At 42.6% G+C, this 17,554-nt stretch overlaps 1 protein-coding gene across 1 annotated transcript in view; it reads left to right on the forward strand.

Moving 5' to 3' along the window:
- The first annotated feature begins 1,810 nt into the window (after positions 1-1,810).
- The window catches only part of LOC126483785 (SLIT-ROBO Rho GTPase-activating protein 1-like), a 510,581-nt gene continuing 494,837 nt past the window's right edge, over positions 1,811-17,554 (forward strand). The window contains exon 1 of the mRNA XM_050106944.1: positions 1,811-1,940. Within this exon, the coding sequence (XP_049962901.1) occupies positions 1,868-1,940 (73 nt within the window). The 5' untranslated portion in view covers positions 1,811-1,867. The remainder of the gene's footprint in view (positions 1,941-17,554) is intronic.

Genomic DNA, 17,554 nt, shown 5'->3' on the forward strand with positions numbered 1-17,554 from the left:
GATGGGGGAATTGAAATCCACTAAAGGAAAAAAAAAGGAATTTATACATGTATTGCACAAGAAGTAACAGCAAGGGACAGGCTGTTCAGGCTACTGGGGGAAGATAACTCTCATGTTGGGCTTCACTATTTCATTTTATATAGAAAAACGTATGTAGTTATTGTGGACTTTAAATATGTGTGAGAATCGTCTCCTTGACAGTCTAAAAAAATGTATGAATATTTATTACACGAGATTTGCTTCTCTTTTGAGCATTTGCAGTAGCCTGTAATATATGATTGGCTTTTAGTATTTATACTAGGCAGGTGACGAGATAATATTTAATAGAGTTTACATAGTTGTTTTGCAGGCTATTAGCAATTTTCGCTCGCGTTTCTCCAATTTTTATATCTTACTAGTTCTACTTTCAAATTTTTACGATAGTTTTTGTATTTAAAAATAATCATTTGTTGTCGGGTGGTGCAGCCCGACAAACTATTCTTCGAGTACATGAGTAGTAGTATGGACATTAAACTGCTTTACGTTTCTCTTGTTTATAACTTGCAAACAGGCTGACGCCAAAAGCTCTGAAAATGATATTTTAATTATTTTATTTAGCTATCGGCGCTGTTGAATTACAGCCTCGGGTATAAAAGTTATTTAATATGATGAAGTCCCATCTCTTAACATCTTAGTTTGCCGTGTAAAGTCCGAAAATGACTTTCCGAGAAAAGAGAATTTTAAACTCCGAAGGTACTCGGATAATCACATTATTAAGACAAATAAAGATAATAATCAAATGAACACTTAATATTATCTTTCACACTGCACTTCTGTATGTCTTTTTTTATTTTACGGGGCATAACAACGAAGGGTTGACTGGGCAATGTGGACGCTGCACACTTTTAGCAACAAACACAGATGTATTAAAAACAGACTCGTGTGTAGAAATCAATTAATATTAGATTGTACAGAACTGATTCTACTTGAGATATGATCTACAGGCGAACAGTATGCATTATGTTTCAAATAAACCACCGTTGACAAGAAAGAGACAATAAAAACGTCGACAGCAAGTTATGGCGTTATATTATTTTGCTGTCATGCCGAGACAATAATTCGATTATTTTAAGAAATACAGCAACCAGACACGTTTCTGTGTGTTTTTTATTTATGCCAGTATGCGTTTCGGGCTTTCAGCCATCTGCAATTGGCGTAATATTTATTTAATCTTCATTTAGTACATCGCCAAAAACATCGACTTCAATTTGGATGCTGCAGCTGTCTTTTTATTCTGCTTCCCCTTGCTTTATTTTTTCGCGTTTATAATCGTGGCACAAACTGTGCACAAAAACAGTGTAGTATACGCCATTTTGCCGACGCGATTTATATAAATGCGAAAAATTGAAGCAACAGTAAGCAGAATAGAAAGGCAACTCCAGGTCCAAATTTAAGTCTATGTTTTTAACGCTATACTTAATAAAGATTAATTGTGCATTACTCGAATAGAGGATGAGTGAAATCCCGAAACGCATATGGGCATAAATAAAAATTAAAAAAATTGGCTGGTTGCCGTATTTTTTAAAATGATATAACCCCACAGCCACAGAGCTCAACAACCAATAAAGTGGGTAAATTAAAGTAATTATTCGATTCGTGTCAATCGACATCGAAAATGAAAACAAAATAACGGTTTGTTTTGAAGCCGGTAAGATTCGTGAGCGGTCGCCGACCACCGTCGTAGTTCGGCCAGCAGCGGCGAACGTAGCCGAGCTGCCCCGATGCAGACCGATCCCGGCGGGACTGGGCTCGCAGCATCTGTAGCCGTGACAGTAGCAGCGCGAGCTGCACAGAGTGCGGGTAGTGCGCTGCCCAGCCGCCGTCGGCCATGTTTCAGTGCATCATCCAGCAGCGGAACGGCTGGGCGCGCGCCAGCCCTGACCTCCGTGACGTCTTCCCAGGTACGACAAATGGAGCGCGCCTTCTGTCTCCGCTGCAGCCGGCGGCGTACTACGCTCGCGGCTCGTGCCTTTGTGTACTTCGCGCTGCAGCGGAGACGCGGTAGAGTGGTGCACCTTGTATACAATCCTCCTCGCAGTTGTAAAGGGGAGACTGGCATCCCGAGCATTGACCCGCATATAGGAATGTGACTAATATACGCCCGTAAAAAAAGGCTTTTGCGTGGGTTACATGCCGATGCCAGTTGAGCCGGAGAATTGGACACGAGCCATTGGTGCCTTTAGACCGGTGGCGACGCAGCGACGATATTTAATACACCGGCAGTGTTGTGTTCGTTAGTCTCCACTGTCTTAATTACTATCCGTATCGCATACATTTTTCATATCATTGTTACGGTAGCAAGCAAAAGATTGAAAGCAGCAAGCAAACATAACGGAGTTAAGTGGTTTGGCTTAGTCGTACTCACATGTCATAATACGTCGAAATGCCACGAAATGAAAGTCAACAAACGATTCCGCTGTACTACATAATCATCGTCGCCCTAACCATCCATACGGGTTTGGATCTGAGAAATTACTGTAGGTCGACGAGGGAAACATTTTTGTTCTCAGCTTCTACTGCTGTACTCGGCAAGTGTGCCGGGGCATTAATTGATGAAGTGTGTAGGTGGAGGTGGTAGCTGCTCAGCAGTTAGTGGGTAGCTGGATGCCGGCTGCTGGGACGGGATAGTGGGCTATGCGGCGGCCACCGGAATCAATAAAATTTGGACGCGACGGGCGGCCGAGACGGAGCTACGCACGCGCTCCTAGGCCGCGCTTTTTGCTGCATTTTTTTCTGCCGGCCACATAAAGGAAGTCACGGCCACGCCCGTCACTACGTGGGAACCAGCTGTTACTATTACGCTCTCTATCTGATTGTTAAAATTGTTCCGCTGCTGTCTCGTCCCTCTGTGTCTTCTTCTGTGATACCTGTTTGGCTACATTAGTTGACTCTCACGGTATTTAGTTTCCGCCTCTTTGCTGATTTATCGTAATATGCAGTATCATTATTGACATAAAGGCTCCACTCACGATGATTAGAGTTTAGTTACATAGCTTGATTATCATCCAAGATTCTACAGAGTACTGATTTCTCTGAAGTTATCCTTAAGAATAATATGAACAATTGTGTTTTAGTTCACCATTTGCTGTAATACCTTGTAATTTTGCATTTAATTTTGATTAAATCGCGACATGTAGTAAAATTATGTATCATACTTTCGGTCATTATTGCAAGTGGCTTCATCAAGGTAAGTAATACAAAGTCGCTTCAGCGGATTTGAGTTTTCATGAACATGTACACAATAACTGTAGTGATACCGAAACATTATTATACATGCACACAAATCTACGGTTACGTACGTTCAACCAAAGGAATTAATATGAAGTTTAGTTGCCGTATGGTAGCACTTCAAATCATACCACCAATGATTCATGTGGTTTTTATTTCATTTGGATTTTAGTATCATTTTACAACATAATGCGGTCTATGGCCCGGAAGGATTTTATGAACATTGACTCCGGCAGCGAAAACATATGAACGTACATTCGTACTTAACGAGTTAATTAGACACATTCTTCCGTTTCTTGCCTCTGTACCATCACCCATGACGCACTAAATCAGCAAAACATATCGATTATAGCTAGCAGTTATATAAAGTAGTGAACACTCTTTAGGATATCTTTGGGCATCGCCGGCCGAAGTGGCCGTGCGGTTAAAGGCGCTGCAGTCTGGAACCGCAAGACCGCTACGGTCGTAGGTTCGAATCCTGCCTCGGGCATGGATGTTTGTGATGTCCTTAGGTTAGTTAGGTTTAACTAGTTCTAAGTTCTAGGGGACTAATGACCTCAGCAGTTGAGTCCCATAGTGCTCAGAGCCATTTGAACCATCTTTGGGCATCTTCACAGTAGCTGTAGCAATAATGAAACATTGTTAGGGTTGTATCAGGTCATCAGGCATGAAAATACGTTGAAGTGCCGACACTAATATGAAATTTGTGGTATAATCACCTTAAAATCCAATCAGCCATTGATTCGTGTGCTTTTCATATTATTGTAGATGTTAACGATGTGTTAATGCTGATACTGGCCTAAAAATGACCTGATGTGCTGCTATGAGTAGACAAAAGTAGCCAGTGACACATGAATAGTTCCATCGGAGAGAGGACCAGCGAAATAACTTGTTACATTTTACATGGAAACAAGAGGACATCCTTGAGTTTAACTACGCTAACGACCTCATATCACTCAATTTGATGACGTAAGGATACAGGTAAACTCCTTCCTAAATTGACTGGAGGGAAGTTTGAGTCTTGCAAGGAGGACTACAATTTTTATACATTTTTTTTATATAGAGTTCCGGTCTTAGTCTTCCTACAGAACTAGAACCATTTTTCCCTGTTACTGTTTTTGCTGTGTTCATGTGAAATGTTACTTGTTACTTATTTACTATATACGATACATGTGTGCGTGTATGTATGTCACATTAATGGTAATGAAATTCTCAGTTTGTTATAGACCACATTAGCTACACTATTTCCACATCAGTAACATTATTTCCACATTAACTACACAATTTCGTCAGTTGGCCTAAAGGCACTTCAGGCAGATGTCATTCCAGAAATGTTAATCTGTCCAACCATCAGAAAACGGAAAGCCCATCCTGACGCATAGAGGTAATGAATATGTGTTAATTGCTAAAACTATTATCTGGTAGGAACTAAAACTATCAATGCTAATATTTTGACGAATAGCCTTCTACCGATGGACATCGAGAGAAGAAAGGCAGTGGATAAGTCACTACTCTCGTAATTTTTTTAATTACTTCGGATGGATGTCGATGTACTTGATTAAACACTGCCAAGGCAGATGTCCATCCGCATCTTTCTCCGACAAGCTTGTGCTTCGTCACTAATCACCACCTTGTTGCGACATATCTTTCTTTTAGCGGGATATGCATATTTTCACTAATACAGCTTTTATGGTGCTGTTTGAAGCAGCTGTTACAGATTTCTTGTGCGAAATTCAGGCCCATCCATGCCGTGTTTATTCACGTGTCGGAAGCGAATAGTACTCAGATGATGCTGGTCTGTTGCGAGCCCAATGGGAAGACAAGCAGTCACACACTGGCTAAAAATCCCTTGACGAATGTCACCGTTGTGACAGAGCGGTTTAAGGAAATGGCACCAGTCATAATTTGAGCGTTTATCCAGGAAAGCTGTCATCTAAGCGTTTGGAACAGATTCAGCATGGAATATTCCGCTAAATCGAGGGAAGAAAATATTCCTCACACAGAAGCGCATCGGTGTGGATCGTGACGAGCGTTTTATGGATCATTCAGCTGAGTGGCGTTTATTGTCAGTATCTCATGCAAAACAGGGTTTTCTGCATTGCCTAAACGGTATCATTTAATATAAGGGAAGTAGAATCTCTACTATGTCGAGTTCAGTGAAGACGAGATCAGTCGTAATCGTATAGGGAAACATACTGAATGAACCTGCAGAGAGCTCGTTTTTAACGCCTATATATTTATTGACTAATCTTTATTGAAATATTGAACGCCGGACAGCTTACTACTTTTCAAGGGCTGATCATAAACCAAAGAATCAATCATCGACAGTGGATCGTATTTATTCACATATACTTTGCACAATTTGAATTTAATGATTTGGACCTGAAAAAAAAAACTTGAGACCTGGCATACTAGCGTATTTTAGATGCCTTTGGTGGACACACACAAAAACAGACGTGCACTACGAAATTTGCTGGCCGGAGTGGCCGAGCGGTTCTGGGCGCTACTGTCTGGAACCGCGCGACCGCTACGGTCGCAGGTTCGAATCCTGCCTGGGGCATGGATGTGTGTGATGTCCTTAGGTTAGTTAGGTTTAAGTAGTTCTAAGTTCTAGGGGACTGATGACCTCAGCTGTTAAGTCCCATAGTGCTCAGAGGCATTTGAACTACGAAATTTCGCACGGCGAGGCAAGGATTTTCTGAAATCATACCACAGAGTGGAGTGGTTGGCCTGGGAGTAGACTCCCTTGTTACTGATCACCATTTTTGATTTTTGGTGGGTTGGGATGCTCTTCAAAGCGACCCACTAAGTTTTCTTTGCGAGGTAAATGAGGCCGTTATCCATTTATTGAGCCACGAAACTGATACACAAACAGCCGAAACAATCAAATTGAAAGACTTGCACCAAATTTGGAGGCGCATGTCCGGGATTCATAGCCCCTCTACAGAAGTGTGTCTTTCAGATTTGACATATTTAAGTACATTATGGTACTGCCTTTGAAAAATGAAAGAAACCACGCTTATCCTCGGAAATATATGGGCAGTCTTCGTAGTTTGTAACACCAGTATCAAAATCACCTCACACCGTTACCGTGTGATAGGTTTATTTCCGCAAAATCGAATTCACGTGCCTTCGTGTGTGTGTGTGTGTGTGTGTGTGTGTGTGTGTGTGTGTGTGTACAAAGCTACAGCTCCCGTTCGTTCTGGCTCGACAAATACGGATCATCGAATAATACACGTGAGCTTTCTACATTCTTCGCTACTATCGGTATCACCTGCAAGGAGTAACTCAGCCAAGTGACACAGTGGGATCATAGTGTCTGTCCTCGACTTGCCATCCTACTGTAAAATTCCTATTTCAGAACACCACTTCAATTTCCCTGTACAACTCCTTCAAGCTCGACAAATGCCTCGTCTTCAATGTTACGACTTTGACCAAATGTTCAGCCCATCTCCCGTTCCTTTGCCGAGATTAGTACAGTGTCATTTTATTTGACAAGTAGAAGAGTCCATCATAGAAGGGGCGCGCGCGCACTGCCCCCCCCCCCCCCCCCACACACACACACACACACACACACTCGAAGGCACACTGAAATCGATAGTATGGAAATACCCTTATCATATGGTAATCGTATGGGGTGATTTTAATTTTCGTCTTATCACCGTTCGAGGTGGCACAGTGGTTAGCACATTGGTCGAGAGGACCATGGCTTAAACTCACACCTGCCCATCTAGATTTAGGTTTTCCGTGATCTCCCTAAATCGCTCCAGGCAAATGCCGGTATGGTTTCTTTGAAAAGGGTACGGCCGATTTCCTTCCTCCATCCTTGACACAATCCGAGCTTGTGCTCCATCTAATGATCTCGATGGGACGTTAAACTGAATCTTTCTTCGTTTCGATGTTCCAACTCGTAAGATTGCCTATATTTCCGAGGATAAGCCTCCAGTGGCGGAATGGCTAACATGAGCCTATATGGTAGCACTCGACTCGAAGGTAGTTGGTTCGAATCCTGATATTAGAAGAGATCAGTATTTGGTCGGCAAGAGGAGGGGTTGTGGGGTACATTTCCTGATCACCAGACTTTCCACCAATGTCCTGGATTAAATTCCAAACCTCTACGTAGTATCCCATGGAGTGATACTGATGACGGTGATCCGCCCGTCGGATAGGGACGTTAAGCCATGTACCACCTTGGTGCTGTTCGAGACAAGCAAGCTGTATATCGGCACCGGATATTCTGTCATCACCACCACCACCTTAAACATAAACACTGCACTATGCACACATCACTGCGGTCAAGTACCCTCATCTGATACAATTAAGACATCCCACTAGAAAAGGCAGCACTGTGCGCGGAAGAAGAAAATCCTTTCCTACTAGGCGTCTTAACGTACCACTTGCTGTTTTCCAGCCAACAGTGCCATGACTTATTCTTTACCGGCAATAACCGTAAATTGTCTTGAGTTATTAGACAACTGTCTAGTACAATTAGTCATAAAATCCATTCGAGGTAGATATTTTTTAGACGTCCTGGGTGCAAACTGGCTTGACCTTATCGTCAGTATTATCAAAGAGACAGAGATCATCGGTAGTGATGCTATTGTAGCGACTGTACGCTCCAAAGCGAAAGAATATACATGTTGAAAGTTGACACTATTGAGTCCGCCTTAGAGGTATGCATGGGTAGCGCAGTTTGTAGTGTACTGCCATCGTGACTCCAATGTGAACACGTAACAGTACCGTTTCCTCTTCCTCCTCCTTCTTATTCTTTGCCAAGTTTGCTGGAACAGCCTGTTGTGTCTTCAGTCTTTGCTAAACGGTTTCTAGTTTTCTGACTAATTGTGTAGCAGAGTTTCCAGCCAGGCGATCCCATTTGTGGAGTCAGAAACATCGAGATCGAGCACGAACGAAACTGAGAAACGTGCTCTTCACAAATAAATCCTATTTTAATTTGCAGAATAATTAACAGCGCAAATCTGTGAGGAGGTTGTACCTGGTACAATGACGAATATTTATTATTGGGGGAGGGGGTTGCGTTTGTTGTTCGTGGGACACTGAATGGGTGCAAAGAGATTGACGCCTTCGTGGATTTAGTGGAATACTGTTAATACCCATAAGTAGAGAGATTGGTACTGCAACTGCATTCAAGACAATTCAGAGGTTCAGTTGGTCAAATTTTTTTTTGCTGTCTGTGGGCAATTACGTCCGTCCTCATCGAGCTGCCTCGGCTGGAGCAACGTCCCACACGCCAAGATATCCAACAGAGGGGCTGCCCAAGAGGGCTCTGGATTCTACGGAATATTTTCGATGCATTAGGAAACTGCACCATGCGTCTTTTCCCAAGGATTCTGCCGTGCATTGGGGGAACTGTTAAAGTATGGTTACGGTCCATTGGTTAAAATACTGGTCACTTCCAGTCGAGGAACAGGGTTCAGATCCCCATCCCGCCAACGACATTCTGCGTGGTTTCCTTAAATAGTTTCAAGCAAATTGGGGAACGATATCTTCCAGCAGGTCATGTACCACTTCATTTCTCTGTACTTTGTTTTGGCTGACGCTCCGTCTCTTGCCTGCGATAGGATGTTACATCCTAACCATCCTTACGGTGGAAGGCGACGTATTTGCGGAGCGCTATGCGAGGTTGACGTGTACTCGAAAAGGGCGGCACCTGATGAGTGAAGGAATCAAAGGAGCGCTGTCAAAGCAGTTATGTGTATCGAATGTCCTAAATGTGATCGATAGCTGCGATGAGTTGTTAAACGGTCCATAGCAGACAGACATAGCGTTTATATAGTACAGGCCTTCACAGCCAATGTTTACTCTCCTGGTGACATACTAGTTTAGAAAATATGGGTGTGATGTAGGGTCATTTCCTGTCACCTTCTGCTGCGGGAGACATTGTCAGAATTTACGTTGGCATTTAAATTTATGCTTAGGATAAAAATTCTTCGAACACTTTTGTGGCAGCATTAGGTGGTGCAGCCCATTGTTTATTCACATCTGCACATCAGTCGTGGGTGATGTCATCAGAATGTCAGGGATTTCATAGTCGAATTGAGTGGGTCTGTAAGTCGATTGGTGTATGAATTACTGTTATTTGCTTTGATGAATAACTCTATAATCTCTATACAATATTAATGATTATACCTGTACAAATCACGAATTTAAGAGAATCGCAGCCGGCCGCGGTGGTCTAGCGGTTCTAGGCGCGCAGTCCGGAACCGCGCGACTGCTACGGTCGCAGGTTCGAATCCTGCCTCGGGCATGGATGTGTGTGATGTCCTTAGGTTAGTTAGGTTTAAGTAGTTCTAAGTTCTAGGGGACTGATGACCACAGTAGTTAAGTCCCATAGTGCTCAGAGCCATTTGAAGCATAAGAGAATCGCATTTGATGGTCCATTGACTAGTGCATGGTGTGCTCGGTGCCGGTGCCGGTATATCTAAGCTACTAGACGCTGATTACTCTTTTATTCCTTTTGCCGGCTGCTACTGCTTCTGTTATATTGCTGGGGACTCCAATCGATCCTTGGTACAACAATGACAGTCCTCTAAATCGAAAACAGACTGGCAAAAAAAAGGTCTCAGAACATTCACAGTATTGTGCTTTCTATACCGAGACTATGAAGTACTATACAGCTGTAGAAAATTGTAATCACCAGGAATTAGATGAAAAGGCATACCTAGGCTGTTACTGAGTATACACACGTCTACAAACATACAAGTTCCTGAGATGCCTTTACGAATGAAATGTATGCTGCATTCACACTCTTAAAAAGATGGTTTTAGAATGCCTTTCCGTTCAGAAAAAGCCGCAAGCACTCGTAATTATGGCTCGTCCTTTATCTGGCTTCTTTCCAAGTCATTACTGACTCTTCCAACTCGTCGTCGCCTCGCGACATACGTTAATGCGTGTGCTGGGCTGCGCGAGTCCCTTTTATTTGTGCGTCTGATGGAATGAACCGGGACAAAAAGTTGGTAGTATTGTTCAGAGTCTCCGCCTGTCACTGAATATGGAGTAGTTCTCCCCCCAGCTTTCTGCCGAGTCCTCCCCATCACGCACACCCTCCCTTGATGACGCATGGATTAACTCCCAAGCGTTGATCGCCACCTGCCTGATTTCCATACCCCACCGCTGCCACTCATTTAGTAGCCTTTTTCGCTTTCGTTAACAGTGACGCGTAATTAGATAGCTTATGGTATGACTGTAAATCGAAAGCTTTCAATCTCTGCCCACGTGAAATCTGAAGTTCGTATCAAACGTCGCTTCAAAACTACATGTATTAAGTATGTTGTTACGGAAGCATGAACCATGTTTATGCTTACGTATGAGGACTTCACTGAAAACTCTCGTACAAGAATTCCGCAAAACAATGTCATTCTCATTTCGTGCTGATATTAGATCCTGAAGTCTGAAGTTTGTAAGGAATGGATCCCAACTTAATTCCATATTTCTTAACTTCCGATACAGTTCCGCACTGCTGCTTAGTAATCAACATTCGTGCTAATTGAATTCAGGTATGCAACTGCGCGCGGCTGGTCCCAGCGAAGGTTCGAGTCCTCCCTCGGGCATGGGTGTGTGTGTTTGTCCTTAGGATAATTTAGGTTAAGTAGTGTGTAAGTTTAGGGACTGATGACCTTTGCAGCTGCACGGAAAACTTGTCGTCCAGTTGAAGACGTAACCCGTTCTTAATGAAGAGAAATTAGCGGACGCATAAACACCATCGGGCGACCAGCAAAGAAGTGTCCTATGACAGCAGCTTTGGCGATAGACAGGTACAAAACGCCGTTAGATCTCGGTGGATGTTCTCGGACGACTCGGTTTTACGAGCACATATCGCATCATAAGAGAATAACTGGGAAATGCTGGAATTACTGTAGATGATGGGCACTTGATATGAAGAACGGCATCTAATTCTGAACAAGAGCAAAGACAGTATAATGCGCGTAAATATGCGAAATATCAGAGTGTTCAGTTACAAAATGACCGAGCCATCTAGTGTCTAGGAGTATCCATCGCAAGCGATTTAATATGAGACCATCACATTAGTCTAGTTGCTGAGAAAGCAGATTTTAGACTTAGACTCATTTGTAAAATAATAAGCAGATGTACTTCTTGCACAGAGGAGATCACGTACAGAACGGTCGTTAGATTAACTTTGGATTATTAGTAATCGCGGAACCAATGAACGGCGGGCACTACAGTGTGAGACTTAAGAATTTGATCCATTGTCGCCATAAATGAACACTTTCTGTTTCAACTTTTTGCGCATTTTCTACTGGATTGTGCTATGTTATTTTGAAAGTAACTGCACATTATATGTATTTATTTTTGGGTGCTCAACTCGTCGTTAAGAGGACAGCTGTATTGCCACACGAAACCTCCGCAGCGACTTTGTGTGTTCTGGTGTATCCTTGAAGTTCCTTAAGTGTCTTGACTTCGTCTCTCCACTTCAAAAACCACTCGTCATTGGGACGTAAATGGGGAGCGGGGTTGGAGAGCAGTGTCGGTGTGCAAAAAAATCATTTTACCCATAAAAAAAATTAATGTGCTTTCCTTTGTTGGGACATTTTTGATTTTGGGATTCCATTGTTCATCTGTTCGTCGTACTTCTTAGATTTCTTCATGTTTGGTGGAAATGAATCAGTCATGCAATTCATTTCGGGGTCAAACTATAAAAAAAACCACTAAGCGTAGGATTCATTACAGTATGTTTTATGTACTAATTAGTCGTTGCTTAGAATTGTTAGGAATTCATTAGTATCCTGTGGTTGAAATTTCTCTACTGCTCTAGCTAAATGCAATGGTTGGGAGCACTTGAAAGTTTGGAAATGTAATTGTAAAATTTTCGTTATTAGTTATTTTTTTCAATTAATGTCAACTGAAAGGGTTTGAGGAGCATATTTTGCTGTTAATGTTGCGCAGCGTTCTTCTCTTGACAACACGATAGTTACTTCATGAATAGTTTTCCTAGGTGGTTAGGGGAGTGTTTCCAGCTGAACAGTTTTTCTTTCTGAGCAAAGGTTTCCATGCGCAATGTTTTGCCATTCGAGGTCAACCAAAGAATGGCGCCTTAGTCTAGAATTCGACTGACATGTGTAGTGTTTGTATAGACTACTTGATGTATTAGGGATCTTACGACATTAATAAGGTTCGTCCTTGTTCCTTGCCCTGGCTTGGTGCGTGCTGTGTATATAAGAATGTATCTTCACTTGGTATGCAGACGTTTTTAACCGTTTTGTGATATACGGCCATCGGTGTTCCGTCAGATTGTCGACATTGAAATACTTTTCTCGCGTGGTTGGCGTGTTTTTTATTATTGCTGGATTTGGTGTGATCCCGAAACGTTCCACCAGTTTTCTAGCTACTTTAGTTATTCTGTTTTCAGTGAAAGGTAAGTTTGAACACCGGTAGGCGCTACCGACCGCATGCTGCACAATTCTATCGTTGAGTTTAGCTGTTCTTGAAATGAAATGTTCATGGTGTATAAGTTGAAAAGCGTTGGCTTACTAATGGATAAAATGAAACTGAGAATAGCTTACTGTCATTTTTGTCGTCCTATGTCGCAAAAAATTTCGTTTCAAACAACGGTTTCGGCTCTGTTTCGTAGTTTGTTTAGTAGTTGTTATTAGGAAAGCTGCTTCGTCATTTTAAAATCTTGTAATATTGAAACAGGTCTTTCTAATAAAAGTTTGTGCGATCGTTGACAGAAATAAATTTTTTTCGAAATAGGTCCATTTCGATAGCTGACTCACAGACATTTACCCTGATTCTTCCTTTTTTCCGTTATTGTGCTTTTATAAAGCCACGTAATTTGTTGCGGGAGTCGTTCTCTGCTAGCTTTTGTAAGAGGGCATTGTGCCGAACTTCGTAAAAGGCCCGTTATATGCATAGGAAGCGTGCGAAACACATCGCCTCTGTTCAGTAATTCAGTGAGGCTGCAGACTCGGTTCGTCGAAAGCACGTTTGTTCATTGAGTAGGATATTTCAGAGTTCATGTAATCTGTTCGTCTATAATGTATTATTTTCTATTTTCAGGTGAGTATCGACTGCCCTATTCGTCCCCTTGCACCACTGGTGAGTAATGCTAAGCACTACACGAAGGGTAATTTCTCTGTAACTTCACGAATGTACTTTGCGACAGCAGTTAAGAATGACTATTCATTATGTTGTTGATTATAAGCAGAAACTGAGAACTATATGAATTAATTAACTCAAATATGACCTGTCAACATCTGCGCTAAAATTACACGCATTAGGAATTGGTTCATTAACATACTGTTAGAACCGTTCGTCGTTCAGGACAGTAAAAGACTGTAAATTTGTGGTAAGATTTTATGTAACCAAACTGCTTAGGTCATCGATCCCTAAACTTACACACTGCTTAATCTAACTTATACTAACGTGCGCTATGGACAATACAAACACCATGCCCGGGGGAGGACCCGAACTTCAGGACAGTGTTTCTATGAAAGTTGAGATATCTTTTATTAGAGAGTACTGAGTTTTTTTGACACTAGATAATTTGGCACATTAAAGATGAGGGTGATCTGTTTTCGCATGAGCAAGAATCACAGTGGGCTCATAAAAATAGTGACCAACTTGTTTTCTTAAACTTATTAACTACTGAAACTAATACATCAACTTTATTGGAATTGTGCTTTTTGGCTTTAGGATAGTCGCCGTATGTTAGGCAGATACAGTGGTATAGCTGTTTTGTACGTCGTATTGGAAATTTCCTAGTCAAATGCACTCAAATTGGAGCTACTTTGCTGTTACGTATGGGAAGGGATTTCCAGTCCAGGTGACTGCTTTACCACCGAGAGAATCGTAAACTCCGTGGTTGGAAGAGTGTTTGTTTAGGGGAAGACTATGTGCCCAGCAAAAATGTACCCGTTACGAGTGGGTGTGGTTTTTTTAAATCTCTCGAAGAGTTACGCCTGTATGATTGACTCTTTATGTACGTGAAATAGTCGTCTTTTGATCTCAGCTCTGCTTTTCTTTCTATATTTCGCTGAAATTTTTCCTGAATTAATACAGTCTCAGGTGAAAAGCAACGATATGTCTAAAAAGCTTTAAAATTAATAACAATTGCGCAGAGTGTGTGTGTTACGAACATGCTATAAATTTGCTTCGGTATACATCAGAACAAGCCTAATCGACGTAAACAGTGGGTCTACCGTATTTCGCCGGCCGAAGTGGCCGTGCGGTTCTAAGCGCTGCAGTCTGGAACCGCGAGACCGCTACGGTCGCAGGTTCGAATCCTGCCTCGGGCCTGGATGTGTGTGATGTCCTTAGGTTAATTAGGTTTAACTAGTTCTAAGTTGTAGGGGACTAATGACCTCAGAAGTTGAGTCCCATAGTGCTCAGAGCCATTTGAACCATTCTACCGTATTTCATTCAAATCTTTTAAAGGCCATTACACAGTTGAGAAAAGTACTTCTTATCTTGGTGAGCGTATTCCCGTAAAAAGTAGAGCTAACTTCCGGGATTTGCACTGCTCAACCAGCAGCAAGAACACCAGAAAAATTCCGGTTTTGAAAGATTTTTATTGCGTTTTCTTGTCAGATCTACGATACAGTTTCGTCGCCGAAATTGTCACCGAGAATTAGTGTTCTGCGGCAAGAACACAACACAGTTCCATGTGAAGAAACAAAATTGGTAAATTCCTGATAATATAAATAAATAAAATTGGACACTGTTTCTATCTAGGTGGAAACAAATAAGTCGTCGTTTAGGTCTGTTATGATGTACGAAGTACTTTTACAGTATGTTCTATATAAAACGTGTCAAACGGTGTCTCGGGTGAAAGATTTCAGTGTGAGACTTGTTTGTTGCTCGCCCCACGTCCAGTCACTTTTTTACCAGACTATGACACGGATGGACCGTCAACGCAGGTTTTCTGTACGTTTGCTAGCAGAGTTATTCTGAATATCATAGGAGGAAATCAGGTAATAGAAATGGCCATTTCAAGAAAATATGTTTATTTGGACGCCCACTCTTTTCCAGAGTGGTTCTTGGATTAACTTTTGTCCGTGTTTATGTGGTGGTGTTATTTGTGAATATAAAAATTTATAATAGTTTGTAATTTACAACAGTTCACGATAAATTTTTTGTAGTTACCTGGACCAGCACATTTGGTTCAATGCGTATAATCTTCGAAGCTTCGACAACTACTGTGTTGAACGTGTCTAGCACTTGTCGGAAAACGGCGGTGGAGAATAGAGCGCCGGCCAGGTGGCCGAGCGGTTCTAGGCGCTACAGTCTGGAACCGCGCAGCCGCTGCGGTCGCAGGTTCGAATCCTGCCTCGGGTATGGATGTGTGTGATGTCCTTAGGTTAGTTAGGTTTAAGTAGTTCTAAGTTCTAGGGGAGTGATGACCTTAGAAGTTAAGTCCCATAGTGCTCAGAGCCATTTGAAGCATTTTTTGAGAATAGAGCCAACATCAAGCTTTGTGTTACGTCAGGCAAATCAGCGAGTGAAACGTTCGATATGATGAAATCTGTTTATGGCAGTGATTGTTTTTCGGTGGTATGCCTTATTTCGTGACGGCAGGGAGAAAAGAAAGGACGAGCCAATAGCACCAAAGCCAGGCACGGACGAAAAGGTGCAAGAAATCGCTGATATAATTGCATGAGATGGATGTTTTCTGCACGACTCATCGAGGAGCTGTCAGGAATACCTAAAACTATTGTGCACAGAATTTTAAAAGAGTCTGCGTAAAATGAAAGTCTGTGCCCGGTTTATGCCGCAAGCACTTTCGGGCGCTGAAAAACGTGGCAGTGTCCAACATTGCAAAGACCTGTTACAGGCAGCCCACTGTGACGACACATCTTGCTTTCAATACGAATCTCTTAACAAGCGGCAGGGTGCAATGCGACTGAGCCCACTGAAGCCAAAACCATAGAAAGTGCGCTTGTGGAAGGATCTTGGGAAGGTAATGCTAACAGTTTAAAGGAATCATTCACAATGAACTTGTACCAGAAGGACAAACCGTTAATTCTAAATTTTATCTCGCCGTCCTTGATCGTTTGCGTTATAACTTCCGTGCACACTGTGTGGTCCTTTAGTGGCTACAGGAGCGAGAAACAGATGCTGTTCATGAACAGAGAAGTCAGATATTACTTTATTCTACATCTAATACCAAATAGTAAAAATAATACGTCACGTTGTTACTACAGTCGCAGAGCCAACCGCTAACAGTAGCTTTTGAATATTGAAACACATACAGATACTGTAGATTTATAAATCAGTCAGTCTACAATATAGTAGCTATTCAGCAGATCACGAGCCGTGGCCACTGTTAAAGTCTGTAAATGTTATTCAACTGGCAAACACAGAAAATGGGCCAAGTGCATGAATGTTTAAACTTACGTACACCCGCCGCTGTAGCTCCGAAGAGGAAGGAAAGACAGCTGTAAACAGGGTCTTGGAGAAAGGTCTATAAAACGGAGATCATGAACTTAAAAATTAAATGGCCTTCGCCATATTGCTACGACGGACAAAAAGTAAAACGCGGTCGACAGCCTGCGTCGTTCGCTAAAAAGGCCCATAACTCAGACGGCAAACACAAACGAGAACGTAAGTGGTTAAAAAAAAAGAGCATTCCGTCAGGAAATGGCGGACCTCAAAGGTTGACCGCAGTGAGTGCAAAGTAGTAAGGGAGCACCATTTAACAAATGGCAATGGTTAAAAAGACAGTGTCCGATACGCAACCTCACGGCGAGAGGGCCGAGAGGAGGTCGTCCAAGCCGCTGGGAGAGGCCCAATAACCCGGAGCTTGTTCCCACGAAAGGAGGACCAGTGGTGATGTCAGAGTGACACCATCTGCTGACATATGGCAACACAGAGATCATCGGAAGCAATGGAAGAACTAGCGGGCTTAGGTATGAGGACAGAGGTTTCATTTCCTGTCAGACCGACGTGACTAAGAACCCACATAAACATCACAGTGGCTTCATCAAGAGTGTGCAAGTGACAGCTTTCCCGCACCTGTTGCACTACCGGATGGACGGTGTACAGCACACAGAGATTCTGAAGAGCACTGAGAGAATAGGAGCAGATGACTCAATTGGAAAGCCTGTGTCGCCGGCTGCACTGCGTGGCCTGATACAGGGCTGTAAATACTGAGCAGTGTTCCGGAAGCCGATACCCAGAAACGTCGTTGGCAATGACGGAGGCACACCCGACAGCACGGTCAGTCCGAGAGCCATCAGTGTACACAAAGTTACTATCGCGGAGTTTCGTGCGAAGGACGTGAAACACACGGAAGCGAATGAAGGCCAAGGCT

Source organism: Schistocerca serialis, chromosome 6, assembly GCF_023864345.2.
Source record: "Schistocerca serialis cubense isolate TAMUIC-IGC-003099 chromosome 6, iqSchSeri2.2, whole genome shotgun sequence".
NCBI lineage: Eukaryota > Metazoa > Arthropoda > Insecta > Orthoptera > Acrididae > Schistocerca > Schistocerca serialis.